A 27,817-nucleotide genomic window follows, 5' to 3' on the forward strand; every position below is an offset into this window, starting at 1 on the left:
TGTTTTATTCATATTTATTCCTTCACCAGTGTTTACTCTTACATGTGAACTAATATCCCTGTGCTTGGTCTTTGTTTTAACAGAATCTTCTTCAGGCTATGTCCCCTACCAGGCCAAGTCTGCATTGAAGGCACTTAATTCTGTCCAGAGACGAGAACTAGACTTTGATACCTCGTCAGAGGAGCGTGCGGGAACAGGAAGCCCCAGCCCTCCTCTCCACAGTGCTGGGACACCATCAGCTGCCTCCTCCCCAGTCCACCAGCACATCAGTTCTCAGGACTCCAGGACAAGTAGCGTCGCCAAAATCAGCCAACCCCCTGTTAACGGAGTTCAGCAGTGCCTAGAAAGAGCTACTAATACTGCCGCAGCTGCATCCAGTGCCCAGCATCACAGACCAGAACCGAACATGGGTTTGGATCCTACACCACCGGCTCTGCCACCTAAAACTAGAAAAGCTAAAGTGTCAGAAGCTCCCAAAGTTTCCGAGCACTCTGACTGGGGCGATTCAGACATGGATGAGGAGACTTATTCCAGTGGTCAAGAGAAACTCAAGGTCAAAAAGGTGCGGCCTTTGTGTTGAATGAATTCATTGGTGTAAATGTGTTCTTTGCTTTTACACATTATGCTACACAGTAGTTGTCTGCTGAGGAGATTTGTGAATCAAAACTCTGAGAAGGTTTTTTTTTTTTTTTTTTTAAATCCTGGTGGAGAAAATAAAAATCAACTTTTGTTAATGGATTAGAATAAGAATGGTTCTTCCTTGATCAAGCATTACAAATTACCTGTCCGATGCTTGGCACAACTAACTGCCTGTTGTGTATAACCTTTGCATTCATTTACAATGTCAATGCAAAGCACTTTGCTGCCTGAATACTGCATGTTATTCCCTGAATGTATTATCTGCTCGTTTCTTCTCAGCGTTACCCAGTTCAGCTTGCTCACTCTCCCTTTTTCTCTGCATGTTCCAGCTTGTGATAATTCAACTTAATACCGTGTTCTCTGTTTGCAGGAATACATCATGGAAAATTTTAATGGTAATGCCCCAGGGGTCAGTAGTCTCCGTCCAGGAGAACTATTTGACATTGAGCTGTCCAAAAAAGACAGCAGCCTGGGCATAAGTGTCACGGTACTGTTCGGCAAGGTTTTCACCCTCTCTTTGTTTTGCCCCCTTTCCCCCTCATTTCACTGTCACTGTCTGTCTGTGTGTGTTTATGTGTTGCTTGGTTTGGTTTGCTTTCATAAGGCTGTGTGTAGTCAGATCTAAAAGCTCTTTTGGGGATATTGTCCACCTGACTAATTTTGCATCCTGCCTTTTATGTTTTAATCTATAAGGATTAAAAATAATAATAATAAAGTCACATATTATCTTTAAAACATTAACAGTAAGGACCGTAAACAGTTTAAACAACACTGGTTAGAGGCCTTTCTTTGAGCTGCCTACACGTTTGCCGCTGACTTTAGCGAGATTTACTTGAGTGCCACTAATATAATTTCTTTTTAACGGATTTTCAACACCTTATTGATCGGCATGGGTTCATTTACTTCTTAGACGCAGTAACACTCAATAACAAATCACTTGACTGTGCACTTGAGTGCTGTCAGATATTTGTGTTCAGAATCATAACTGACGGAGTGGTGTGTTACATTAGCAAAACAAACACTGAAATGACCATGAAATTCACTTTCATTAACAATAAACTCATTATCAAGACTATCACAACTAAATGGGCACTGAATAGAAATTCACATCATATCTGATCATTTAGATATAACCTCTCGGTAACCGTTTTAATAACATCACAGTGGAGCATTTTTTTCATTTACAACTAAATCATAACTGTGAAATAATAAATGCTTTGTCTTACTGTTTTACTTGTTGTTATTGTGCACATGGACAAACCCGAATCTAAATAAACACTGATCTATGGTAAGGTCCACAAATGTGTGTACAAAACATGTCACCAAACTGCTATAATGAACCTAAAATACCTGAACCTACAGTGAAGACGAAGCATTTATCATGTAGCAAATGAAAAAACCCTCCACACCTCCCATCAACCCCCATAGAAAATACATGATAAACTGTTTTCTCTGGCCGACTAGACTAAGAGTTGTGTTCATTTCTTAGGGGGGAGTCAACACAACCGTTCGACATGGAGGCATCTACGTCAAAGCCATCATACCGAAAGGTGCAGCTGAGCTCGATGGAAGGATACAGAAAGGTAACGGCCTTGACACTGATATTACAAACAGTGATATATATATATATATATATATATATATATATACGCAGAAATTAGATTTTTAATTATTGGAATAAACAAAAGTGTTTAGACTCTTTTTATGTCTTAACCACTCCGTGTCTTTCCTATGCTTAGGTGACCGTGTTGTGGCCGTCAATGGAAAAAGTCTGGAGGGAGCCACTCATCAGCAAGCAGTAGACGCCCTGAGAGACACTGGGCAGGTGAGGCATGGCATTTATCATGAGCACCTTGCTGACAAGCTGTTCATTTGCCACCAGCTGGTCAGTAAAGCTAAGTGAATCATTTCCTTTCTCAGACAGTGCACTTGTTGCTGGAGAAGGGTCATCCGCCCGCAGACAGTGTCCATGCTCCCCTCACACCTCAGTGCACTCCACCATGTGCCAGCAGTGACCGAGACCAGACCAAGAACAAAGAGCCACCACATGAGGTCAAAGAAAAACCAGAGTACAGCTTTGTTACACAAGGTGAGGCGACAAAATGCTACACAATTAAGGGCTCTTAAGCAGCCTGGTTATATATTAGTAAAACCTTAATGTGTGAAATAAGCTTCTCAATAGCCTGTGGATCTGTTTTTAGCTCATTGTATCTTTTTATTTTGGTTGCAAAACTGCTCTTTCCCTACACTGTCCATTGAGTCCATCTAGTCCTCTGTAAATATTCACAAAAGGACCACAAGGAGGAAATAAAGCAGTAAAACACTGATTGTTTAGGTCAGATGTTCTTTAACACTAAGACCCTTTGTTCTGTATGAACACAGTAGCTTACTGTTGCCCCACACATTCACATTTTACTTACAGCCAGTTGGAGTTTCCAATGTCTGTCTTTGTCCCCACAGATAATGTGTTTGAGGTGTGTCTGCTGAAGAACACGTCAGGGCTGGGCTTCAGTTTCAGCCGAGAGGAGAACATCTCTGATGAACCCCCCAGCTCCAGCATGGTGCGAGTTAAAAAGCTGTTTCCTGGTCAACCAGCTGCAGAGAGCGGTCGCATTAACGTGGGTGACGTCATCCTCCGGGTCAATCAAACACCGCTCAAAGGACTCTCGCAACATGTACGTAAGACATCTTCCTCTCTTCTGCAACACAAGTTGGTATAAATGGATATAAAGTTGTTTGATAGTAGAATTTATTTGGGTTTGTGTGTGTCTGCTAACTTGCATGTACACAGGAGGTGATATCAGCCTTGCGAGGAACAGGACAGGAGGTGACTTTGCTCCTCTGCAGACCTGAACACGGTATTCTTCCGGAGATGGACACTTCAACTTTGGTGAGTCAGTGAATTATTCACTTTTTTTCTTGTCCCTTACTACTAGGTGGAACTTTTAAGCACCGCTAGTTGCTTAAAACATACTTTTAAAGTTATTTATTTCCTCTCAGACACCCATGCCGTCACCCCGAAAGGAGCTGCAGGCCCAGGCAGAGCCCAGCCTGAGTGTAGCCCGGGCGACCTCTCCTCCAGCTCCACAGGGCAAGAGGAGTCAGGGCGCGGTGGAGGAGGCTCTGGAGAGGCTGCTCCTCAAAACCCCCGGCCGACACAATAGCTACAGTGACAGCACGGACGGGGATGAGGAGGTAGAGGAAGCCTTCAGCCCGAGCACCATGGAGCACAGCAGGCAAACTTGGGAGCGGAGTGTGTACCAGACCCCAAGCAGCAACCTGGGACTGGGACGCTACGACAGCACTGGTCAACTGGACGACACCCTCCACTCAGCCTTCTACTCCCCAAACCTGTCAATGACAAGATCAGACCTCAGCAAGAGGTGAACGGCGTCAAAAGGATGGTCATACCATCAGCATTAATTATATTTTCTGATATCTCATATAAAATTGTCTTTGTGGGGTGTTTTTTCAACAGGCATCCTTCATCCCCGGTGACAGCTGATCTGGAGTCTCCCCCCCTGCCGATGCTGTCTTCCCCCTCTGCCCCAAGCCCAGATCCACTGCCTCCTCCACTCCCTCTGCCCTTAAACCTCACCGTGTCCGGCAATGGACAAGACATAGAGGAGCTTGTCCCGGTAAGGCCTGAGAAAGAGAAGTTCTTGGAATAGACAGCTGGTGATCTAAAAGTTTCCAAGTAGGGGTTATTTAGATCAATACTTATTCCAGTAACGCAACTTCTTCTCTGTTGTTAGGAAGTAGAGCTAAGGGTCTCCTTGGTGAAGTCAGACAAAGGCAGCTTGGGCTTCACCCTCACCAAAGGTAATGATCATGGGTGTTACATCCATGACATCGTCCAGGATCCAGCCAGAGGAGATGGAAGGCTCAGGCCCGGGGACAGAATGATTATGGTACGAACCCATCCCTAATCCCTTGTTCTGGTCACAGATGAGATGTTGTGGGTTCATTATTTCAACCCAAAGAGTTCATAATAAACAAAAATATTTATTGTGTTAAATTATAACATTTAGAGGTACTGATGATCTTTATTCTAAGCTAATCACCTCCTCCATATTTAGTAAACAGATATTTGAGAGTGGTATCAATCTTCTAATTCTAGGCAAGAAAGCAGTTTCCCAAAATGTCAAACTACACTTTTAAATCCATAATGAATGAATCTGTTATTTTCTATTAACAGGTGAACAGCACAGATGTGAGCAATATGGGCCACACTGAAGTGGTCAGTCTTGTGCGCGCTGCCCCTCGGGTGGTTGACCTGGTGGTGGGCAGGATCCTGGAGCCCCCCAAGCCTGCCATTGAAGCCCACTTACTGCCTGACATTTGTTTCAAGGGCAACGAAGAACCACTAGGTAAGAAACAGCCCTTGTCACATGACAAAACCTTTCTATCATGTCTGAAACAAAGGCGCCATATGTCCATTGTTTGTTGGTCTTGCAAACATTTCCAGATGTTGCATTAGTGCTTTAAGTCACATGTGAATTGTTGTCCCCCCCTTTCAATCCCCAGGTTTGATACTGGACGGTGGTAGTGACAGTGTGTATGGAGTCTTGTTTGTGAAAGACATCCTGCCAGGTTCACTGGCCTTCGAGGAAGGCAGCCTGAGACCACTTGATTTGATCCACTACATCAACGGTGCTCCCACCCAGGACCTGACTCTCAGTGAGAGCACGAGACTGTTGGAGCTCTCCCTCGACGACCTCACGCTTAAGGCCACAAGGTAATCTGCACTAACAGAGAATGACGTGCAGCCTAAATGGAATTTTTCCTGCCGAGTCAGTGTTGGTTTTTCATCTTAACGGCATTACAGAAGGCTATTTTTATCTCAAGATCCTGTATGTGCTATAATTTCAGTAACTTCTTCTTCTTTTTTTTCTTCTGGCTCAAAGGGATGGAAAGCCTGTTTTTCCTGGGCAGAAAAGTGTCTCTTTTCTCAACAACAACATTAGCCCCAAGGTTTCCTCCAGCATGAATGGTATGTTTCACCTCCTGAAAGTGCCACCTGTGACATTTTGATCAGGTCTTTTATTTTGCACATGATTCCAACATTGTTTTCTGTTTAAGGATTTCTCAAAGGGGAAGATCCAAGAGATACTGAGTGTCTCGCAGCACTTTGTCCTTTAGAGGTAAGTTTAAAGAAACATTATTTTTATTTTCTTGCTGTATTTTCTTTGTGCTCTATATTATGTTCTGATGTACTAGAATTAAAACTTGTTCTTCTGATGCATTTGTTGTTATTTCTGAATATAACTCCAAACAGTTGCTGTGAAAGTGGCAAAGCATGTTAGCATGTCTGTTAGCATGTATTGCTTAGTTCTGAGTAATGAGTTAAAGGTGATGATGTTTGTTTGTTGAATGTGCAGGAGGAGATCATCAAGCTGGATCTGCAGAAGCCGCTGTCTGGAGGTCTGGGTTTCTCGGTGATCGGAGGGGAACGGGGGATCTTTGTCAAATCCATCACACCAGGAGGAATAGCAGAGTCCTCAGGAAAGCTGCAAGTGGGAGACAGGCTGCTGAAAGTGAGTTTGACATTTGCTGCCCTGAATTTAAGGTTTAATAGGTCTGCCCACACTATGAACTTATTAACTCAGGTACTGGAAATAGAAAAGCTTTAGTCTAGTAACCTTTATTTTGTATTTATGAACTGTAATAAACTAAGAGTGACTGTTGTTTTCTTGTAGGTGAATGAAGAACTAATGACCGGTGTGTCTCACACCAAAGCTGTCACCACCATCCGTAAAGCTAAAGGCCTGGTACATCTTATAGTGTCCAGACCGCCAGACCAGAACCCAAACACATACCTCGCGTATCTACCCATCAACTCCGACAAGTGCAATGGAAACACAGGTACAATCGCCGACGCAAAATATGAGATGTTTGAATATGAGATGGTCGCCTGATAAATGTTTTCTCCCATTTGAACAATGCATACATATCAAACTGTACGTTATCTGCCCTGTTGCTTTCAGATCTGAGTGAGGACAGTGGCGTGAAGACTAAGCTGTGTACTCCCCATGATGAGCTGAAGTCTGGTGGACTCCCTCCTCCCATACCACCAATAGGTAGAGCGTTCAGTACAGGCTAAAAAAAAATACACAATGAATTAACTTATGAATAAAAGAAATTGTAAACTTTACAGACTAGATTACTTTTCCTTGTTTAACAGACTACGAAGAGCAGAAAAAAGAGACAGAGCACAGCGCAGAACTTTCTGAGGACACAGACTGTGATGGCTCCTCTTTACCTGAAGACTCACCTGAGGTACAAATCAAACCCACCAGACTTGATGAATGAAACTATAAACTTATTATATCCTAATATTTTTTTTGCTTTGTTAATAATTTTTTACATAGAGTTCCCGAAAAGTGGAATGGCAAGAGGACAGTGTTGACGATCCAAGGAATGAAAAGTAAGATTCTGTTTTGTGGATGTACAGCTATCACATTTAGGGTTACGAATACATCCACATCTATTCATTGCTCGTGTTTTCAAATCAACAGCTATCTGCAAATGAGCGCTGGACAGCCAGAGGAAGATGAGATCACATGGGGAAGTGATGAACTGCCTATTGAAAACATGAACTCCAGATCAAGAGATGGTAAGATCGACTTTCTCTGAACTTGGACCTGGATTTGAAATGAAAGGGGAGGGCAAATGGACTACGGTTGATATACAGACCAGTTCCTCTTTTCCTTCTTAGTTTAGGTATTTATATGGTGTAGTAAATATATGTGGGATGTGTTAAATTCCATGTTTCTCATGCTATACTAACATTAAGTTTCTGGGCCATTCCCTTTGTAATTCTGAATTCCTTCTTTTTTTTATGTTCTCCCAGACGGGCCAATCATCACAGAGGAAGAGCTGACCTCTTTGCCCCTCGTCAAAGTGGTCCCTGACGGCCAGTACACGGGACCGAAGCTCAACACTGTGGTTCGCATGATGAGGGGGCTGCTGGAGCAGAAAGTACCGCTGCAGGAGTTTGAAGTGAGAATCTGCTTTGAATCCATGTGAATTTCATTGCATGTGAAGTGATTGTGATTAATGAGATTTTAATGAACATCTGTTTTCTTCCTTGACAGAATCTTCAAAATCTCCAGCCACTGGATGACTGTTTGATAGGTCAGACGAAGGAGAACAAGAAGAAGAATCGCTACAAGAACATAGTTCCCTGTAAGAAAAGTCACAAATGTCTTGGTCTATATTTAAATCATAAAAGGAAACTTGAAGGCTTTTCAGTAAATTTCACTAAATCCAATCTAAAAGCTGGATACTCAAAATGTTGGACTTAATTTGAGATATGATTTTACACATATACTGTACACATCTCTTCTAGTTGACACGACTCGAGTTGTGCTGGGCAAAGATGGAGGCTACATCAACGCCAACTTCATCAACATGCCAGTGAAGGATGAGAACTTCATGTACATCGCCTGCCAGGGACCCTTGCCCACCACTCTTGGTGACTTTTGGCAGATGGTTTGGGAGCAGAAGTCTAATGTCATCGCCATGATGACCCAAGAGGTCGAGGGCGGCAAAGTGAAATGTCAGCGATACTGGCCAGACACTCCGAGGACAGCAGAGATGGTGGACGACAGGCTACAGATCACGCTGATCAAAGACCAACATCTGGACAACTTTGTCATCCGACTCATTGAGGTCAAAGATGTCCAGGTACGTTTATGTATAGATTTTTCATTTTCTTATAATAATATAAACATCCATGAACTATTAATATGTATATTTCCTCCTCAGACCAATGAAACCCAGCGTGTAACTCACCTGAACTACACGGGATGGCCCGACCACGGAACACCCTCACAACCCGAGCAGCTGCTCACATTTATTTCCTACATGAGGCACGTTCATCAATCAGGGCCAATAATCACACACTGCAGTGCAGGCATTGGTCGTTCAGGAACCCTCATCTGTATAGACGTGGTTCTGGGTCTCATCAGTAAAGATGCTGATGTAAGTTTTACAGTGTTTATCTTGTTTATCTCATGTTATTAGTAAGGAAGCTTCTGTATCTTATTTGATTACAAATCTTTGTATTTTTTTTGTAGTTTGATATTTCAGATGTCGTAAGGAACATGAGACTTCAGAGACAGGGAATGGTCCAGACAGAGGTGACTTTCAGTGTTGGTTTTTAGCATTAAGTACATTACAAGTCTTAACTCTACATCTGGTCACATGTTTTCTCACACATGCTCCCTCTCTTTTGCAGGACCAGTATATTTTCTGCTATCAAGTGATCCTCTATGTCCTCAGATGCCTTCAAGCAGAGGAAAACATCTCAGGATAGTAGAGACCACATATCGTCGTCGTGTAAGGGGCTGGGTGACCGTTTCACAAGAGCAAAACAAAAATGCAGAGTTGACACAGGCAGAAATTGCCAAATTACACTACATGTTTTTAAAATGCCTTAAAATATTCAGTTCCTTGAGAGTAAATCCTTTAAAGAAGTCTATATTTTTATGTTTGCTTTTTGAGTTCTCTCTCTCTGGCTGCTACTCCCTTTCAATGCATTTATGAGAACTGCTGATTGTATTTCCTGTTGTCACCTACAAGAGAATGCTAATGTTTTTTTTTCCAGATTCTCTTGAATATTCTAAAATAATTATAAAAGTGATCAATGATCTCGTATTTTATGTGGAACAAAATTGTACTTGTGTATTTTGAATCCTATTTTGATGCTGGAACATGCCTTGACAGAATACTATGTCAGTATTTGCTTTGTAAATCTATTATACAGTAATTGCTCACTGCCTGAGGTAAATGATGAAATTAAAAGTGTACATATTCATCTCCTGAAAATTAAACTGGATACATTTTAAATGTTATGTTGAGGAAAGTTTCATAAAAAAAAAAAAAATAGAATCAAATATTTTTTCCATTTTTTCCATTCATTCCAAACTTAATTTAAAGAAACGTTAAACCTTATACAGCTTCATAGCATTTGTCAACTAACAATACCTCTGAAAAGTATGAAGAAAAGGAGCTACAACTTGTGTACGTGTATTACGTATGTACTGTATGTACATCATCAACAATGACTCTATGCTGAGGCTGTCAGGGAAGTGTTAACTTTACAAATTTAAAGTTGTAGTTTGAGATGATTTTTTGCACTGCATTATATTGAAAGATGACATTTAGTCAACCAGGTGATCAGACATCACAAACTGAAACACTGCCACAAACAACCACGCCTCAGAATTGAGAATGGTATCAACAGTTCACTTACACAGCTGTCTCTACATAGATTGAACATTGGAGCCTTTTATTTGACATGTGCTCGTGTTACTGTGTCTTTTCTTCGTATATAAGCTAATATAGAAAATATTGTAGCAGACTTCAGGAGGTGATGCAGTAGAGACGGGCTGTCTTACAACACTTCCACCACCACGTGGTGCCAAAGTTCATTATCACATCAATGTAAAATAATTCTTGAAACATTGCCACGTGTCCAAACATCTTTCATAATAGTTTTGGACGTTTCTGGCTTTCTCAGTCAAAAAAACATGAAGCTCATACTAACTAATATGTGGGACAGGCATTTTTTATGGTTAGCTGCAGAAACACTGCTAAAGGGCTGCACTGGCGTTCAAACTTCAGGGATCCACTTTTCTGATGGCAGCCCAGTTATTCAGAATGTAGAGTCAAAACAGAAAAAAGGGACCATGCAGAGGAGATTATTAGGACAATAATCAATTCTGCATGGTCCCTTTTTTCTCTCCACCTCAAATAACTACAACAGTAAAGTGCTAACTTTAATACTTTTACTTTTCATACTTTAAGTACATTTTGCCAGTTGGTCTTTTAAATAAAAATTTTCCCCACTCTCTTGATAAAGTTTGTTTTACACTGCTGTATATTTACTGTTGCTGTTAACTCTATTGAGTTTACATCGTTTAAACAACCAAATGCCACAGGAGAAAAGAAAATGTGCGTCCCCTTTAATTGGGACGGATGTGACGTACGGACTTCCGGCTGCGAGATTATATGGCACCCTACATACTGGCCACGCTTGTCTTGTAAAAGTACTGTTTTTCATTATTATTATTATTATTATTATTATTTTTGACAACATAATCACAAAATCATCTCACACCATGTCCGGACGACAAAACAACAAACTGCCAAACAATTTGCCACAACTGCAGAATCTTATCAAAAGAGATCCACAGTCGTACGTAGAAGAGGTACGTGTTAGCTGAAAGAAAGCTAAAGTTATTAGCTTACAGACTCGTTGTTTTTTTTTTATAAATAAATAAACGTAGTAAATGTGTCTGCAGTGCAGTAATGGCTAACCAGTGAGCGTTGTTGTGTCTGCAACAGTTTTTACAGCAGTACCGACACTACCAGTCCAATGTACAGATCTTCAAACTGCAGCCGGACAAGCCGAACAAGGAGCTGGCAGACCTTGTCATGTTTCTTGCTCAGGTGAGTTGCGCATTAAAGGTTTTATCCAGTGAGCCTGTGTCATGCTGTAAAATATATAAAGGAGTAATGAACGTGTCTTGTCCCTCAGGTTGGTCACTGCTACCTGCAGCACCTGTCCACCTTCCCTCAAGAGCTGTCTGAGTTATTACTCAGTCACCACACAGTGCTAGAGCCAGACTTAAGAATGGTGAGAATATGTGTGACTTATCAGCACAGTGGCGGCATATTTTTACATATTGAGTATGTTGATATTCATACAAGTGGCCTGTCGCACAGTGTTGAGATGTTATTTTGTGGGGGTTTTTTCTTACCCTGTGTTCACCTGTCCCTGTCAGACGTTCTGCAAAGCGCTGATTCTTCTGAGGAATAAAGATCTGATAGACCCCACAGGCCTCCTGGAGCTCTTTTTTGAGCTGCTGCGATGTCACGACAAGCTGCTCAGGAAGGTTAGTTCACCCACACTGAAATAGTTCAACCTACAGGCAGTAGAAGGGTGAATCTGTGGACATTTTGTGCAACTGGCTGATTAAAACCTTAATTATTTGTATAATTACTTTTTTGCTGTTGGATGTGTTTCTGAATTCATATGTATATTTTTAGTTATGACATTCTGGTGTTGCGTTCCTTCTCTCCGTCTGATCTCTGATCCCTCTGATTTTGTTTTCCACAGACACTGTACACACACATTGTTGCTGATATCAAAAACATAAATGCGAAGCACAAAAACAACAAGGTCAACACAGTAAGTACACATACACTCATGCCATATGTGCGTCATTCATGACTGTCTGTAATATTGTGTGATACTGCATCTTAACACGCCCACCACTCACTGTCTGTGTTATAATGCTGTGTGTTTCAGACGTTGCAGAACTTCATGTACACCATGCTGAGAGACAGTAATCCCATTGCAGCAAAGATCTCTTTAGATGTGATGGCAGAGTTATACAAAAGAAACATATGGTGGGCATCACGAGTTTCTCACTGTGATAAGATAATTCAGAGCTCAGGAGATTGTTATAGTCACTTCTTTGACCTGATTGTCTTTTTGTTTGTGCCGCAGGAATGATGCCAAAACAGTTAATGTCATCACAACAGCTTGCTTCTCCAAGGTGACAAAGGTATGTTCTTTCACTTTGACATCAACAATTTGCTTACTGTACTGAGTGAATGGAAAACCTTCAACAGCATCTCCCCCTCTTTAGATCCTTGTTGCAGGGCTTAAATTTTTCCTGGGCAAAGATGAAGATGAAAAGAATGAGAGTGATTCAGAATCAGAGGCAAGTAGCACAGATACAAAGTTTGGAGAGAAAGGCTGTCGTACTTCAGCTTATTACATGTGTAAGATTCACAAATATGGTTTTGATTTGCCGTGTTGTTTTTGTTAAGAATCAGTCTTGTCTTGTCTTACAGACAGAGGGACCATCAGCCCGAGACCTGAAGGTGAGATACTCCACAGGCAAGAAGACCTCCAAAAACAAGAAGAAGTTGGAAAAAGCTATGAAAGTTCTCAAGGTACCACCGTTGTGTCTACCACAGTGCATATGTGATTTGTTTTATTGCATTTATCTTCACATAGACTGAGTTCATTGTTTAAATTCTCTATACTCCTGTGCTCTCTGGGCAGAAACACAAGAAAAAGAAGAAAGCAGAGGTGTTCAACTTTTCTGCAATTCACCTGATTCATGATCCTCAAGGTAGACTCACCTGTCTTCTCCACAACCACGCTGGTCATTTGTACTACAGAACTGTAAACAATCAAATATCTTTTTTTTCTTTTTTTAATAAAGATTTCTCAGAGAAACTCTTGAAACAGTTGGAAGACTCTAAAGAGCGCTTCGAGGTGAAGATCATGATGATGGAGCTCATATCCAGACTGGTTGGAATCCACGAGGTAAGTGACTAATCTTTTTTTTTTTTTGAAAACGCATGTTGGTGACTCCTTAAATAAATTTGTCCAGAATAGATAAACGTAGGTTCTTCCTAATGAAAATCGTATGTGCTTCTATCCAGCAAAAATATTTTACAGTGTGCAATACTCTGTTCTTTTCTCTCTGCAGCTCTTCCTCTTTAATTTCTATCCCTTCATCCAGAGGTTTCTTCAGCCCCATCAAAGAGGTAAAAAAAAAAAAAAACACACTTAACAAAGTGAAAGTCTTTTGACTTGTTCTGACAACACATTTAAAACCATCTGTTGTTTTTATAGAAGTGACAAAGATTCTCCTGTGCGCTGCCCAGGGTTCTCACCAGCTCGTCCCCCCTGAGGTACATTAAAATCTACAGATTCATTCAGTGAGTTAACATAACACCAGGATTTCACTGGAACACTGTTAACACTGTGTATTCCCACTGGTGCAGATCATTGAACCTGTGATCATGACCATCGCAAATAACTTTGTGACTGACAGAAACTCGGGGGAGGTCATGACTGTGGGGTAAGTAGCCACCACGTGTACTTTCTGGTTATCCAAAGTCAATATGATTTACAATGTGAAGGACTAAACCTGTTAGCTACCATGCTCAGTATTACTTTACCAGTTTATAGTAAAGTTTACCTCCTTATGTGCTGCAGTATTAATGCCATCAAAGAGGTGGCAGCCCGCTGTCCACTCGCCATCACTGAAGACCTGCTGCAGGACCTGGCTCAGTACAAGACTCACAAAGACAAGAGTGAGTGCCTGCCAGTCTGTTTTTTTTTCTTGCCATTTTGCTTATGTCACAATTCTGAATGCTCTAATGAACAGATGTGTACACACATGTCTGTGTTTGCCTCAGATGTGATGATGTCTGCCAGGGGGCTGATCCAGCTGTTCAGGAATCTTAATCCACAGATGCTGCACAAGAAGGACAGGGTGAGCTCCCTGCATCTTCAGTAAACATTTTCAAAAGTGAAAATGTGAAACATTCAGATTTGAAATCAATGAGTATGTTTTGTTGTGTTATACACAGAAAAAAGTCAGTTGCTTTAGACATAATCCCCAGATGTACTTTATGTAAATTAGCATATTGTGTCTAATGGTTGAGTTTGTTCTAGTGAGCTGTCATAATGCATTAATGTTGTATGAAGTGTAAAAAAAAACACTGTGATCAGACACAGATGTTATTTGTTTTCTTACCTACTTCAGAGGAGAGTGTTGGGACTAGTCCACAAACTCTAAGATACATCTCTGTTATTGTAAACTATGCTTCTTCTTGTCCAGGGGAGACCCACAGAGGCATCAGCTGAGGCCAAGATCAAAGACTACGGAGAGCTGGAAGCTAAAGACTACATCCCCGGAGCTGAAGTCCTGGAGGTGGAGGAGGAGAACAAAGAGGGAGAGGAGGACGAAGGTCAGCAGATATCTCATTATTGAATCCATAGGATTGGATTATCTCGGCTGATTTGATCTGAAAAAAACCAAATCTGTTTTCCAGAAAACAAATTTTGATCACTGTTATACTAATATGCATGTTTTTCATATTGTACAACAGATGGCTGGGAGAGTGCCAGTATAAGTGACGATGATGAAGATGGGGAGTGGGTGGATGTTCACCACTCGTCAGACGAAGACACAGGAGAAGTGGTGAGGGTTAAAAAAATGCAGACCTTGATAACCCTCTGGAGGCTAATTATGCACAGTAATTTTGTTTTTAATGTAAGATTATTTTGGCGCTGTGTAAGGTGGAGAAGCTTCAGAGTATCCCAGCTGAGGAGAGAAAGGCCAAGGCAGCAGCTGTCAGTGGCAGCAGGCTTCTCACTCAGGATGATTTTAAGAAGATTCGTCTGGTCCAGATGGCCAAGGAGGTCAACGCTGCGCCAGGCAAGGGCCAGAAGAGGAAAAATGTAGATAGTGACGACGAGGGTGAGAACAGGTGAGAAAGATGAACCCAGAGTGTAAAGAATTAATCATTTGCAAAGATTGATTTGTCTTCAGAATATTTTGTGTGAAAGACAGTTTACTCTCAGGTCTCATATTTCTTGGAATAAGAGTATAATCACTGAAACGTTTTGTTTGTTTGTTGGTAAAGATAAATTATTATACTGAGGTTTTTTGTATGTTTTTTTTTTCAAATATTTCAGAGGGGAGCTGCTGACCTTGAGGAATATTGAGAAACTACATAAGAAACCAAAAGCAGACAAGGAAACACGTCTGGCAACAGCAATGGTAAAACTAGCAAAAATTCACACCTAATAAGCTGGAACCAGATATTAAAATAGTTGTTAGTGGTTAGTTTCAGGTGTAATAATGTCTTTGATTTTCTAGGCGGGACGGACCGACCGGAAGGAGTTTGTCAAGAGGCGAACCAAGCTGAACCCACATGCCAGCACCAGCAACAAGGAGAAGAAGAGGAAGAAGAACTTCATGATGATGAGGCACAGTCAGAATGTGAGGACCAAGGGCAAACGCTCCTTCAGAGAGAAACAGGTAAGACACATCTATCAGAGATATATGTCAGAATGAGCTACTGTATTTGACTGTGGCTGACTTGATTGTCTTCAATATAAGGAGGAGGAACAGTCTTTGCATTTCAGCTAAAAATATTTTGTGTTTCTTATCCAGCTTGCTCTACGAGATGCACTCCTAAAAAAGAGGAAGCAGCACAAGTAGGACACATGGAGATAATGCTAGCCATCCGCTCGCCATCGCAAACCTGATCTTTGACTGTGTCAAATAATATTATATATCCTTCAAGTGACCTGTAAAACATAGCTGGCTTATTAATGTATTATTTTCAGTGGATGAACTGTAAAGATTTACATTGTTTTAAAATAAATCATCTTTGATAATTGTGTGAATGTGTTTTTTTGTGGAATATAATTATGTAAATATCACTAAGTCTTTATCTTGTTGTTTTATTCTGTTTATGCTGCAGCTCTCAGTCTCTCCTGCTACTATTTACATTCTTTCCATGCAGAACTCTGCACTGATTTACAGTAAATAGAACTCAATCAGGACATAAAGCTGTTGTTAATGTATAATTTTAGGTGAGACTTTATTGGCCAATATAATTATACAACGATTGTAATTACAGTCTAACATTCCCTTACTTTGCACATTACTCTTTTGTTTAGTGCCTCATTTTGAATATGTTAGTGTTATTTAAAAAAAAAAACTTCAATTGAGACAGAATGAGACATAAGACTAAATAAAACAAAACTAAGTCTGAGGTACAGTCCTATGGTCAACTGAAGAATGTGACAGTTTGTCATATGTGTGTGTGTCTGCCAACTTGGTTTAGTTACATAATTTGGGGAAGCAATAACATAGTAAGTAGGTTACCTACATTTTTCATAACCAGCGACGGAGGGAGCATTTAGAGAGGCTACTTTAAGTAAAAGTACTAATAGTACACTGTAAAAGTATTCCATTACAAGTAAGAGTTCAGCACTGAAAATGTTGCTTAAGTAAATATAGTAGTATGTCATGTCATGATCTGCCGCTTATCTGGGTCCAGGCCCAGGTCGCGGGGGCGACTGCTGCCCAGTCCACAATGCACCTTAGTCCTATGGCTCCTCCCACGGGTGGTGAGCCAATGGGAGGCAGTGCCGTCCGGAGTGGGGGTTCAAACCCACGACCCTGAGAGACTGAGTCTCGTGCTCTACCAACTGAGCTAACCGGGCGGCTAAAGTTGAAGTATGTAAGTAAAAAGTCGAATGTTGAGATGAAGCAAGTGACCAGCTGAAAACACTTCTAAATAGCATAAAGCTAATTAACGTTGTACAGTATTTTGCTCGCTCAGTTCAGCGGCTCAGGTAAAGCTTGAAAACTACAGTTCCCATGAAGCACCTGGAATCACAACAAACGTGCTAATGCCAAACATTCCACTGAAAGAAGCCGGCATCTTAATTCTCGCTGCGACATGAGGTATCTTATTTAAACTTATATCACCGAACATACTACGATTGACCCATGTTTTATAGTCATTTGTACCTTTGCACGTGAAGTATTTTCGTTAAACTCATGGTTTAATCGCGTCCGTCCACTGCCAGTTAACGTTAGCGGATGCTAGTGTACCTGCTAGCTGCTGTTAGCTAGCAAGCGAGCCTCGGGCTAACTGGCTAGATTTATCGTGTTCATTAGAGTCATAATGTCACATTTGCATTGTTTCTCGGAGAGAAATAAGCATTGTTAACACTGAATGTGGTAACTTCAACAGCTCCATCATTCATAACCGTTCCCCCTTGATCGCTAAGCTCGTCCTGCTTTACAAGCTGTTGACGTGAGGTTGCATGTTTGGTGATTTTTTTTCAGCTTTTGTCGATTGTTGTGTCCGATATTATGTGCTAAACTAGCTGCAGTAAACGTGGCTGTGTGTTGATATTGTACTCAGAAAGAATCGACTTGTCGAAAATAATTTTAGATGACATCTGGACGTGCTAACTATCGTTTACGGCAAACAGTGTAGTATTTGTTGTATAGCCTCCCGTACGACTTCTCCAGGTATTCCAGTTTCCAGAAGTAGCTACTAAAACCTCTTTATTACTTTACAAAAGTCACCATATTGCATATTTTGGCGTGTCCAATAAAAACTAGCCTCCAGAGTTTTACATCTGGAAGAATCAAATGTGTTGTACATGGTAGAGCAATGAGTACTAGCTTGATTAGACCTAAATCAAACCTGTGCAATCAAAAATGTATTTATTTCGCACAGTCTATACAGTGGACGTAAATCACAGAGCTCGTATGCATTCGTTGATTGATTTAATAAACAAGTGGTTTAGGAAAGATCAAATAGTGAAAAGTGCATGTGTGATATGTAATCAGAAAAAACCTCAATGCATAATTATTGAAAAGATTAAATAAATAGGAAATGCTCCCAGCTGACTGCAAAGGAAATAACCTCCTTGGCATTTATCACTGGTTCACCTGACTCAGCCTCAATCTCTTAAAATGTGGTGTGGGAAATATAGTAATTCACTGTGCAGGAAGCAAGCTCATTAGCTGGGTAATCACTCTGCTGTCACAATACTCTGACCAAAGGACAAACCATGGAGGGACAGCATTTGGCAGTATTAAGTGTAGCTGCTCTGTCCCTTTTGAAAGCGGGTGAAGTAATATGATATGACAACAGTGGGTTCTTGGGAGTGCATACTCGTCCTCTGTGTACCTTTGTGCCTAATGCGGCGTGCTAGTTGCCTAGTCGGAGTCCCTTTTGTATGGTGGACAAGCACAGATGCCTAAAAAAATGTTGCTTGGATTTAAAGAGGTTGCTATTATTGTGCTCAGTGGAGTTGAGTAGTTGTGCAGTACATCTCCGTTGTTAAATTATTGACAGTCTCACTCCATTTATTCCTCATGAATAATATATCATAGTCTGAGGATGTTATCATCTTAAGGCCATAAAAGTGTTCAAACTGATCCTGGGTCTGTCTTTATGGAAAGTGAATATTCCTAAACCCCTGTATGTGTTGAGAAAGCAAACAGTCTCAGAGATAAAACCTATTGATGGGCCTGCAAAGTAGAACAGAAGTGGAAAGAGCCTTTGATCAACAGTGCATATGATGGAACTCGATGTTTTCTGCTCTTATAGCTGAGAGGACTAGTGATGAGGGGGCGATACACTGAGCCTATTCAGTTTCAGAGGCATAGCTTAAAGGAAAGACAGTGCATCATCTGTAAGGTGTGGGTGGAGCTTTGGCCTCTGGCTGTCTGCTCTCAGTTCCTCTGTCCACAGCTAGAGACTTATCAACTGTGGAGATTTTTCATCAGACTCAGCAATAGGTAGGTATTTTTATGGGTTTGATTGCAGTGTTTTCTGAGCAGTGTGCTTTGCTAGCTTGGAGGAATCTGCTTGTCCTATTTTTTTTTTCACATTTGGCTCCAGTCTTTGCTAAATGAGTAAAGGAGAAGTGACACTGAAAAGGGGGAGGAATACTGATCAAACCTGCTCAGCTGGCAGGCAGAATCCCCCACCAGCAGTTTCCCTTTTGTTTCCTCTATTTAAGCCTGTAGAATGTAAATTTTGTCAGACTGAGTTATTCTTGCATGGTGGAGTTGATGGGTGCCAATCCGGCCTGCCTGTTATTGATAGGAGTGAGCGATAATTCAGTACTGTTATTAACCACTTCTCCTGATTATATTGGGTCAAAGAGCACTGCTTTTAAAGAGTGTCTGTTAGTGATTAATCTGCCGATTATTTTAAGTTCCTCAGTTATTTGTTTGGCCTGTAAAATGTCAGAAAATAGTGAAAGATGCCAGTTGCAAGTTCCGTGATTCAATCACAGGATTGTCATTCTTACTAAAGAAAAAGAAAAAAAGACTCGGACGAACGTCAGGATTGTTTCAGCATTAGTCACAAAAGTCTTGCATCAAAATATCTTGGTTCACAGGTCTCATGGCTACAGTAATGAGAAAAAGTTAAATTTAAATGTGACTATAATTTGTTGCATATAACAAGAGATTATCTGATTAAATAAAGGCTAAAATGAACCATCAATTGTAGTAAATCACTAAAATACATTTGACTCAGTGGGATGAACAGGAGTGTAACTGTGTATATTTATCTTCATGATTTAGGAAAGTTTTGTCCATGTTGCCTGCCCCCAGTGTCTATAAAAGGTGTTAAACTTCCTTCATCCTCTCATCTGTCTTTTAGGTGTTGTTTCCTGTAGCCAGCTATGGCACCAGGGGATGTGGTGCCAGACCATGTCAAGCAGCTGAAGTCCAAGGAGAAGCGGCCTGGAAACAGGGCACCGAAAGCAGACTGTGAGCCCGATGGCTCCTTTGTCTTCGAGGCTCATGAGGCTTGGAAGGACTTCCATAACTCCCTCAGGCATTTCTACGAAGTGGGGGAGCTCTGTGACGTCACGCTGAAGGTAGGTCACTCTGTCTGGACTCAGGCAAAGGGATTTGTTTGTCTCATCTTTTTGTCGCAACCGATCTTCTTTTATGTTTTCCATTTTGTCAGGTTGAAGGTTGGGATAATTAATCTATGTCTAAATAGTAAATAAATAATTAATACTGTTTAATAATTATTAATACTGTATACAATATGCCGGTGTGCCTTGTTGCCTGTTTGTAAACATGTATTTTTTTTTCTTTGTCTCTATTTGTAGGTTGGCAGTAGGTTGATACCATGCCACAAGCTGGTGCTGGCTTGCGTTATCCCTTACTTCAGGCATGTTCCATTTTTTATATATTTATGCTTTTGCAAAACATGAAGCTGTGTGGAAGGGATTTCACCTTGTTCTCATCTAAGTGGATATTTGTTCCCTCAGGGCCATGTTCCTGTCCGAGATGTCGGAGGCCAAGCAGGAACTGATAGAGATCAAGGACTTTGATGGTGATGCCATCCAGGACCTGGTTCACTTTGCCTACTCCTCCAAGCTCACACTGACTGTAGACAATGTCCAGCCACTGCTTTATGCTGCCTGCATCCTTCAGGTGAAGACACACGTTTAATCAGTTAATATACAGTTCAGGCATTTTGTTCTCGAGGAAATTTAATTAGCCCTTTGAAATGTTACGACAGTTGATATAACAGAATTAAAGTTTGTTACTGAGAACACACTGAGAAAATGTCTCAACTGCCTTTATTCCTGCCTGATTGCGTTAGGTGGAGTTGGTGGCGAGAGCCTGCTGTGAGTACATGAAGGCCCACTTTCACCCCACCAACTGCCTGGCAGTTCGTACTTTTGCTGAGAGCCACAATCGCGTGGACCTCATGGACATGGCTGACCGCTACGCCTGCGAGCATTTCACTGAGGTGGTGGAGTGCGAGGACTTCACATGTGTGTCTCCCCAGCACTTGCGTACATTATTGTCCTCCAGTGAGCTCAATATCCACTCAGAGACGCAGGTGTACAATGCAGCAGTGAAATGGCTGAAAGCAAACCCACAGCACCACGAGGCCTGGCTGGACCAGATCATGTCTCAGGTTAGAGAGTGCATAAGTTGGATTATGAGGGTATGGTTTGGTTGGGCTGAATGCTTATTTATTTATGTTCCACATGTTTTGGATTTGTGTTTGGATGTGTTTTATTCTGTCACACTGGATGCTGGTCTCGTCCTCAGGTGCGCCTCCCCCTGCTCCCTGTAGAGTTCCTGACTGGAACGGTGGCTAAGGACGAGATGATCAAAGGTAACCTAAGTTGTCGTGACCTGATGGATGAAGCCAGGAACTATCACCTCCACCTCAGCAACAAGGTGGTGCCTGAGTTTGAGTATTCAGTCCGTACCATACCCCGGAAACACACTGCAGGTAGTAACCACTGATTTATGGTATTTATATTAACATGGTATTGGTATTTTTTTTTTTTTAATCATTTAAAAATGTTGTGTAATGCTGTGCTCTCTCGCTGTGTCTTGTCCTTTCTTACCATTTCTTCAGGGGTTTTGTTCTGTGTGGGTGGCCGGGGGGGTTCCGGTGACCCATTTCGCAGCATCGAGTGTTACTCCATTACTAAGAACAGCTGGTTTTTCGGCCCTGAAATGAACAGCAGACGGCGTCACGTGGGTGTAATATCTGTAGGAGGTGAGAAGGGTTATATATAACAGCACTACAGGAAAGTAAAGTAAGAGCATGGAAAGGTGAACAGTTAGGCTCAGAAAATGAGAAGTACATGGCAGTATAATGACATTTTATATTAATGCAAATAATACACTGATATTTTTCTTTTTGTTAGATTATTTAGAAATAAAATTAGTACCACCTGAAAATGCTTTTTGTCACAAAAGATGATTTGCTCTTGGTTTCCAAGTGTAAAGAACCACTGATCCTTTGTAATCACTGCTCTCTTCAGACGATCATGAAGACTCTACTTCATATCTGTTTCTTTGTTTTCATAGGCAAGGTTTATGCCGTTGGGGGCCATGACGGTAACGAGCACTTAGGCAACATGGAGATGTTTGACCCCCTCACCAACAAATGGATGATGAAAGCCTCGATGAACACCAAGAGGTACCTGATACTAAAACAGTGAATTCATACACATCTTAAATCTTGTAGCAGTTTTCCCTGTTACGCCCGGCACCGTTTGATTTCAAGCTTCGCTGTTGCTGTTGAAAAATTTAACTCACAGAGCAGAGCAGCTGTGGAACTTGCCAAAAATTGCCAGAGCCAGTCGGATTATCTGGGGGCCGGGTCCACTAAGCCTGACAAAGTACTTAGAAATGTGGACTGTAATGATTACACCGAAAGCCTAGAAATAATTCATACTGTTCTATATTCCCTGGCAGCTGTTTTAGAGTTTAAAACTCTAATGTGTTGAGCCTAAATTTTGATTTCATTATTTCCTGTTAAAACATTTTCCTGCTTTTTTTCATCTCAGGAAAATGCTCAGAAAATGGACTGATTTGTTAAAATATCACAAATATCTGCTTTGAGCAATGATGTGTGTGTTTCTCAGGAGGGGTATAGCCCTGGCAGCTCTTGGTGGTCCTATCTACGCTATTGGAGGTCTGGACGACAACTCCTGCTTCAACAACGTTGAGCGTTATGATATCGAAAGTGACTGCTGGAGCACTGTGGCTTCGATGAACACACCCAGAGGAGGAGTGGGATCTGTGGCGTTGGGGGTAAGACTGATGAGGAAAGCCAATAAATTATGACTTCTTTGCCGTATGATACCTACGCTTCACTTGACCGCTTTTATGTCATCTTCTTGCCAGAGTTTTGTGTACGCAGTGGGAGGCAACGATGGCGTGGCGTCACTGTCCAGTGTGGAGCGGTTTAACCCTCACCTCAACAAATGGACAGAGGTCAGCGAGATGGGTCAGCGACGAGCAGGAAATGGAGTCAGCAAACTGAACGGCTGCCTCTACGTCGTGGGTGAGAGGAATAGATAAGATAAATAAATGAGATTTCTCAGTTTGCTCTACTGCTGCGACAGAAATGACACTGACATTACACTTTGTCATTATTTTACTGGTGTCTACCCTCTTAGCTTTTTCTTTTTTTTTTTTTTGATACCCCTGTGTCACATGTCTTAAGTGCACACCCTACAGTTTTATACACAAATATGTGAAAGTCAAACATTCATGTTTTGTGAAGCTATCTGGTAACTGATTCACAAAGTTTAAGGATGAGATTTTTTTATTGTACCTCTTGAATCTGAAGAGTCATTCAAGGTTCATTAAAACTTCTGTTGTGGCATTTTACCAAGTGAATGACTGTAGCTTGAAAAGAATATATGAAATCCTCTTGTGTGCCTACTCTATTAGTAACAGCATAATCCCACTGTGAGTGTTAGGAATCATTACACCTGAGCATATTGTTACACATATCCTTATTATTTTATGTGAAGTAATATTTTACATGCCATTTTCTTGTTAAGCTTTTTTTGTCTCCTGTGATTTTTCTGAAGGTGGTTTTGATGACAATTCACCGCTGAGCTCCGTAGAGCGGTTTGACCCTCGAATGCACCGCTGGGAGTATGTGTCTGAGCTGACCACGCCACGTGGCGGAGTCGGGGTTGCTACCGTGATGGGGAGAGTGTTCGCAGTCGGAGGTCACAACGGGAACATCTACCTGAACACAGTGGAGGCTTTTGAGCCTCGAATGAACAGGTGAGGAAGAAATAAATGAGAATCGCATAATGTGATGTGTTTCTAAGATATCGAGATGCAGTGTGTGATAATTACATAGCTCTTTTTCACGGTAATACATGTTTGTAAAAACTGGAGTGAATTATACCCCAGACATAGCCCACATTTTAAACTTGTTCATCCAGTTGTGATTATTTTTCCCTGATACCAACAAAGGGTTCAGCCTGTTACTTTAGTAATTACACTGCTTTAATTGAAATATTTTTAATTCTGCAGTTACAGACCTGGCTCAAAATACTGCTGCACTGTTTAGGACTGTCACTGTGTCTTCTTCTTATAATGTTGTTGTGATTCGGGTGTGCTTGCTTGTTCAGATGGGAGCTGGTGGGTTCAGTGTCTCACTGCCGTGCCGGAGCCGGGGTGGCTGTCTGCTCGTCTCACGTCAGCCAGATCAGGGACGTCGGCCAGGGCTCCAGCAACGTGGTCAACTGCATGTGACCGCCGCCGCCGTTCCTCTTATTACCAGGTGACTGACTGCCAGGTCACCATCAGATCTGACCACTGCACAAGCACATGACACAAAGCACACAGACGGTGACAGCTACATTATTACTGTCGCTGTCTGAGCATCAGCCTCAAACTGATCAAGGCTGATGTTCAGTTTGCACTCGGTGGCTGAAGAGTATTAGGGAGATTTAACTGACTTGAAGTGCACAACTGACAAATCTGAAGTCTTCTCTGGAAAAAAAAAAAAAGACATTCAAGACATTCTTCTTGACTTGTGCTGGTGTTATTTGCAATCAGTGATGTAGTATTTTGTACTGTATTTTCTTTTGTTTGACTGCCTTGACATAGTTTTGACTTTTTTTTTTTTTTTTTTTTTAAAGGGAAAACATAAGCTGAGCCTTGAATTTAATACTAACCTCTTCAGAAGGAGGAGGTGAGCTAGGATTCAGAAGTACTAGGTGACTTAACTGTGCACATTATCAACATGGGCTGTCTAGTGGGCCAGTATGAAAACATTTAAATTGTCTCCTGTGTAAGACTGTCTCTGGGTTACTCTTTGGCTCTGCAGTTATTTTCATTATCCAGAGAGAAGAAGGTGAATCAGTGATTTTAAAACAATCATACTGGATTCAACACCTTGTTTGCAGTGTAGTGTGTGAAATTAAAGCACAAACATTTTCATCAGTCAGTGTCAAGTAGGTTGTTAAGATATCAAATTCATTTCCAGGATTCCTGCGATCTTTTCCCAGGGTAAGTGAAAGCATCCGTTCTGGCAGTTTGACCTTAAAAGTACATTGTAGAACTGTTCTATCAGCTGCAGTAAGCTGGCTCATACCCGTGCAGCTCTGTAATTGTGTTTGAACAATCATTTTAAGGCTGACTGGGGACAAATCAGTCACTGGTCAGGAGGTGACCGCTTCGGGGAATTTAACTGATGTAAGTGCCAAACAGGAGGGGGAAAAAAAAAAGTGTGTGAGCCGCCTTTACCTCGACCTCAGAATTGAGAAAGGTTTGACAGCTAAAAATCTTGAGAGTGAAGGACTGATCAGAGCAATACAGTGCACCTCTCCAGTTCTCTTTCAGTTTACATTATCGTATAGAGATCTCTTCAAACTGACAGGGGCAGATTTTTCAGATTTAAGATTTGTGTTTGACGATAGCTGGACTGTCAGTAATCCTAGTCAGAGAGTTTTCAGATGTGCGTGAGATTGAGACGAGGTTTGTCTCTGCAGATGGTTCCGTTATATTTTAATATATGGACATTTTTGTATTATAAAATAGGTGTATCTTTGGTATTATTCTTTACTACACTACCCTAATCCATTGCTGTGCACTATTTTCCTAGAATAGATATGAAGTCTGAGTATATTTTTGTCCTAAATGGAGAATTTCATGTTATTCATGTTATGAGTTTGAAGATGTTTATTTAACACTTATGCCTATATCTGCCATATCGAAGAAAAATGTAATAATCCCTGGCGACAATTTTGTTTTTCAGAAAATGCTGACAGAGCGATGTCTATACATGGTTTATACAAGAAGTAGACATATTATTGCACAGATTGTGTCCTAAAGCTATCAATCATTTTTACTCCTAAACTGAAGTCGCTGCCAACGTTGTCAGCAAATGAGCCAGATACCGAGTTTTTTGTCAACTTTACTGTACTTTGTGTTGTTCTTCCTCCTTTTGACTGCTTCCTTCTTGTGCTTTTTATTCACATGGTATTGGTATAAATTGGTAAAATAAAGTTATGTGTAAAGTTCATCAGTGGGATTCCTCTTTTTCTTCTGTAACATGTAACAGCTTATGAAATTTTCCTTCCGGTCAGGACTGACGATAAACTGGTGGAGAAAAAAAAAAAACTCTTCAGCACTGGAGTTGTGCAAAGTCACCATCAACACACACTGCTGGCAGCTCTGACCCAAAGAGTGTGTGGGAGTATTTCTACACACCTATCACTTCCAGGTGTGCATTTTTTTTTCTCCACAGTGAAGACTAGTAAAATTTCATACACTCAAGTCAGAGCAATAATCTTTCTGGAGTTTTCGTGATTTCTGATTTGTCTGCTGAGCAATATAACCAATATAAATATAGTATAAATGAGAATTTGATTTCAAATTTATGTTTATTGTTTTGTAACATCCCATTAAACTGAGTTAAAAAGTAACAGTTTGAGGCAGAGGTTTGGTTGTATAAAGTTTATTGACAGTTTACATGTGGTCGTTATGAACGGTGTGTTCTGGACTTTGTGGTTTCACTGTGTCAGATGTGATTTTCACTCTCCTATAATCACTGTGTTATTACGGTTATTTAAATGCCTGAAGCTCTGCACCATTTTGCAAATTGTTTACATACCCTGAGAGTTTCTGATGTTCAAAAAAAAAAAACAAAAACAAATTATATGAAGCCTCTTGAATGTTTGCATCATCATCATGTAACGTGTCATATGTGTTCTTGGCCCTGTACCACGCAGCTCACATACATTTTCAACAATTACCATTTAGCAATCATAAGGAAATGGCGCACAGCAGTTGCATCAAATGACAGCTGCCGAGCCTTTTAATGCTTTGATTAGGTAAGTAAATTCTATTTATATAACGCCTTCAATAAGAAAACTCTAAGTGCTGACAGTGCTTTAAAATGTATTCAGGAACGCACAACATGAAGAAGAAAATAATGACTGTAATTGCCAGAAAAAGTTTATAATTAACCATATTCTCCCTTGAAGTATGAACATTATGAAAAATTGGTTTACCTTAGAAAATGTGCACATTTGACATTGTTAAATTGGTGTTTACTACTGGTACGTTAACTTGAATGTTTTATCCTTAATATTTCATATGGTGAAATCAATATCCAATAAGTTTTTAGTCCATGTTTTTAATCACCGGTGCTTTATTTGTTAGCAAACACCCGTATTTTGTAATGTAGAAAATGAGTCAAGAGGTCAAGTGTCTGTCATCTGTGTTTTACTGCTTTCAGTCTTTGGACCCTGGATGGATGCTGAAAAGAGGTGAACCAGAGAGAAGATGCTCAGAGGTCTGATAAGTTGGCGCCAGAGCACATCACACACTCACTCACTCTGCCAGACTCGGGGAGTTTGGAGAAAAACTTGCTGCTATTAGGATGTGTAGAAACACACCGTAAGAGGTGAATATAGAAAAGTAAAGATGAACAGAAGACAAAGAGTGCTTCTGCAGCTGCTCAGCTTTGCTGCGCTTCTTGCTTGTGGTAAGTCGCTTTCTTTTTAGTTCAATTTTCTGCAGTCTTTTGATTTTTTGTGTGTGTAAATGAATGTCAGTTATTTCCAGCAGTAGAAATTGAACAGGTCTTAAAAATTAAACTAAGCAGTAACCAGAGCAGTTTAATCAAGCACAGATACCAGACTTAATATGAAGTTAATATCAGATAATAGTTACAGTAATGGTGCGTCACAGTTAATAGTATATTTATCAGAAAAAGGAAGTAAAAAAATTTATTGTACAAGAGACTTTGAAACCTTTTGTTCTTTGTTGTTCAAATAATTTTCAAACAATCTTTACAACTTTCTCTAATAAAATCAAATGCTTAAACACCACATTGTAAAATGTGAAGAAAATGTCTTGATACACAAAGTTACTTCCAAATTTTGTTTACGCTCTCAGTTGTCTTCAGACATAAATGGTGGTTTATTGTGTTTTTGAAGCCTCAGACTTCACAGAGAGGCATCGATTCAGGTGGAGAGACAATGGCAAGGTGGTAGACG

General features: G+C 40.8%; 3 protein-coding genes across 8 annotated transcripts in view; all 3 read left to right on the forward strand.

The window, feature by feature from the left end:
• The window catches only part of ptpn13 (protein tyrosine phosphatase non-receptor type 13), a 40,470-nt gene extending 30,978 nt beyond the window's left edge, over positions 1-9,492 (forward strand). For 2 of the 4 annotated variants that reach the window (XM_041058523.1, XM_041058524.1), the window contains exons 24-49: positions 84-562; positions 1,010-1,141; positions 2,129-2,222; positions 2,379-2,464; positions 2,560-2,728; positions 3,100-3,314; positions 3,431-3,529; positions 3,640-4,022; positions 4,118-4,277; positions 4,395-4,550; positions 4,838-5,009; positions 5,167-5,377; positions 5,547-5,632; positions 5,722-5,783; positions 6,021-6,176; positions 6,339-6,504; positions 6,627-6,719; positions 6,824-6,918; positions 7,011-7,066; positions 7,158-7,255; positions 7,493-7,641; positions 7,737-7,827; positions 7,991-8,328; positions 8,410-8,625; positions 8,721-8,783; positions 8,882-9,492. In XM_041058523.1, coding sequence (XP_040914457.1) covers positions 84-562; positions 1,010-1,141; positions 2,129-2,222; positions 2,379-2,464; positions 2,560-2,728; positions 3,100-3,314; positions 3,431-3,529; positions 3,640-4,022; positions 4,118-4,277; positions 4,395-4,550; positions 4,838-5,009; positions 5,167-5,377; positions 5,547-5,632; positions 5,722-5,783; positions 6,021-6,176; positions 6,339-6,504; positions 6,627-6,719; positions 6,824-6,918; positions 7,011-7,066; positions 7,158-7,255; positions 7,493-7,641; positions 7,737-7,827; positions 7,991-8,328; positions 8,410-8,625; positions 8,721-8,783; positions 8,882-8,959 — 4,103 coding nt within the window. In that variant the 3' untranslated portion in view covers positions 8,960-9,492. The remainder of the gene's footprint in view (positions 1-83; positions 563-1,009; positions 1,142-2,128; positions 2,223-2,378; positions 2,465-2,559; positions 2,729-3,099; positions 3,315-3,430; positions 3,530-3,639; positions 4,023-4,117; positions 4,278-4,394; positions 4,551-4,837; positions 5,010-5,166; positions 5,378-5,546; positions 5,633-5,721; positions 5,784-6,020; positions 6,177-6,338; positions 6,505-6,626; positions 6,720-6,823; positions 6,919-7,010; positions 7,067-7,157; positions 7,256-7,492; positions 7,642-7,736; positions 7,828-7,990; positions 8,329-8,409; positions 8,626-8,720; positions 8,784-8,881) is intronic. The other 2 variants (XM_041058525.1, XM_041058526.1) reach the window with 2 other exon arrangements.
• Positions 9,493-10,644: 1,152 nt separating this feature from the next.
• On the forward strand, positions 10,645-15,865 carry sdad1 (SDA1 domain containing 1). The gene is made up of 22 exons (XM_041058977.1): positions 10,645-10,856; positions 10,993-11,097; positions 11,186-11,284; positions 11,433-11,543; positions 11,768-11,839; positions 11,960-12,060; positions 12,161-12,218; positions 12,303-12,377; positions 12,511-12,612; positions 12,725-12,794; positions 12,888-12,991; positions 13,158-13,215; positions 13,304-13,362; positions 13,456-13,532; positions 13,670-13,767; positions 13,873-13,949; positions 14,298-14,427; positions 14,569-14,660; positions 14,759-14,949; positions 15,158-15,242; positions 15,342-15,503; positions 15,639-15,865. Exons 1-22 carry the CDS (start codon positions 10,767-10,769, stop codon positions 15,684-15,686), a joined length of 2,064 nt encoding a protein of 687 aa, XP_040914911.1. The 5' UTR covers positions 10,645-10,766; the 3' UTR covers positions 15,687-15,865.
• Positions 15,866-16,874: 1,009 nt separating this feature from the next.
• klhl8 (kelch-like family member 8) lies at positions 16,875-25,836 on the forward strand. 3 transcript variants are annotated; one of them, XR_005895516.1, is made up of 13 exons: positions 17,381-18,800; positions 19,675-19,894; positions 20,135-20,196; positions 20,297-20,462; positions 20,635-20,955; positions 21,093-21,279; positions 21,409-21,552; positions 21,867-21,978; positions 22,427-22,595; positions 22,689-22,848; positions 23,384-23,585; positions 23,939-24,177; positions 24,236-25,836. XR_005895516.1 is itself a non-coding variant. In XM_041059549.1 (12 exons), the coding sequence occupies exons 2-12, from the start codon at positions 19,697-19,699 to the stop codon at positions 24,060-24,062; spliced, it is 1,845 nt and encodes a 614-aa protein (XP_040915483.1). In that variant the 5' UTR covers positions 16,875-16,943; positions 19,675-19,696; the 3' UTR covers positions 24,063-25,836. The 3 variants fall into 3 exon arrangements, 2 of the variants coding, with proteins under 2 accessions (XP_040915483.1, XP_040915482.1); XM_041059549.1 differs by lacking the exon at positions 17,381-18,800 and adding an exon at positions 16,875-16,943 and having other exon boundaries at positions 23,939-25,836; XM_041059548.1 differs by having other exon boundaries at positions 23,939-25,836.
• The last annotated feature ends 1,981 nt before the right edge of the window (positions 25,837-27,817 follow it).

Source organism: Toxotes jaculatrix, chromosome 16 (assembly GCF_017976425.1).
Source record: "Toxotes jaculatrix isolate fToxJac2 chromosome 16, fToxJac2.pri, whole genome shotgun sequence".
Classification (NCBI taxonomy): domain Eukaryota; kingdom Metazoa; phylum Chordata; class Actinopteri; family Toxotidae; genus Toxotes; species Toxotes jaculatrix.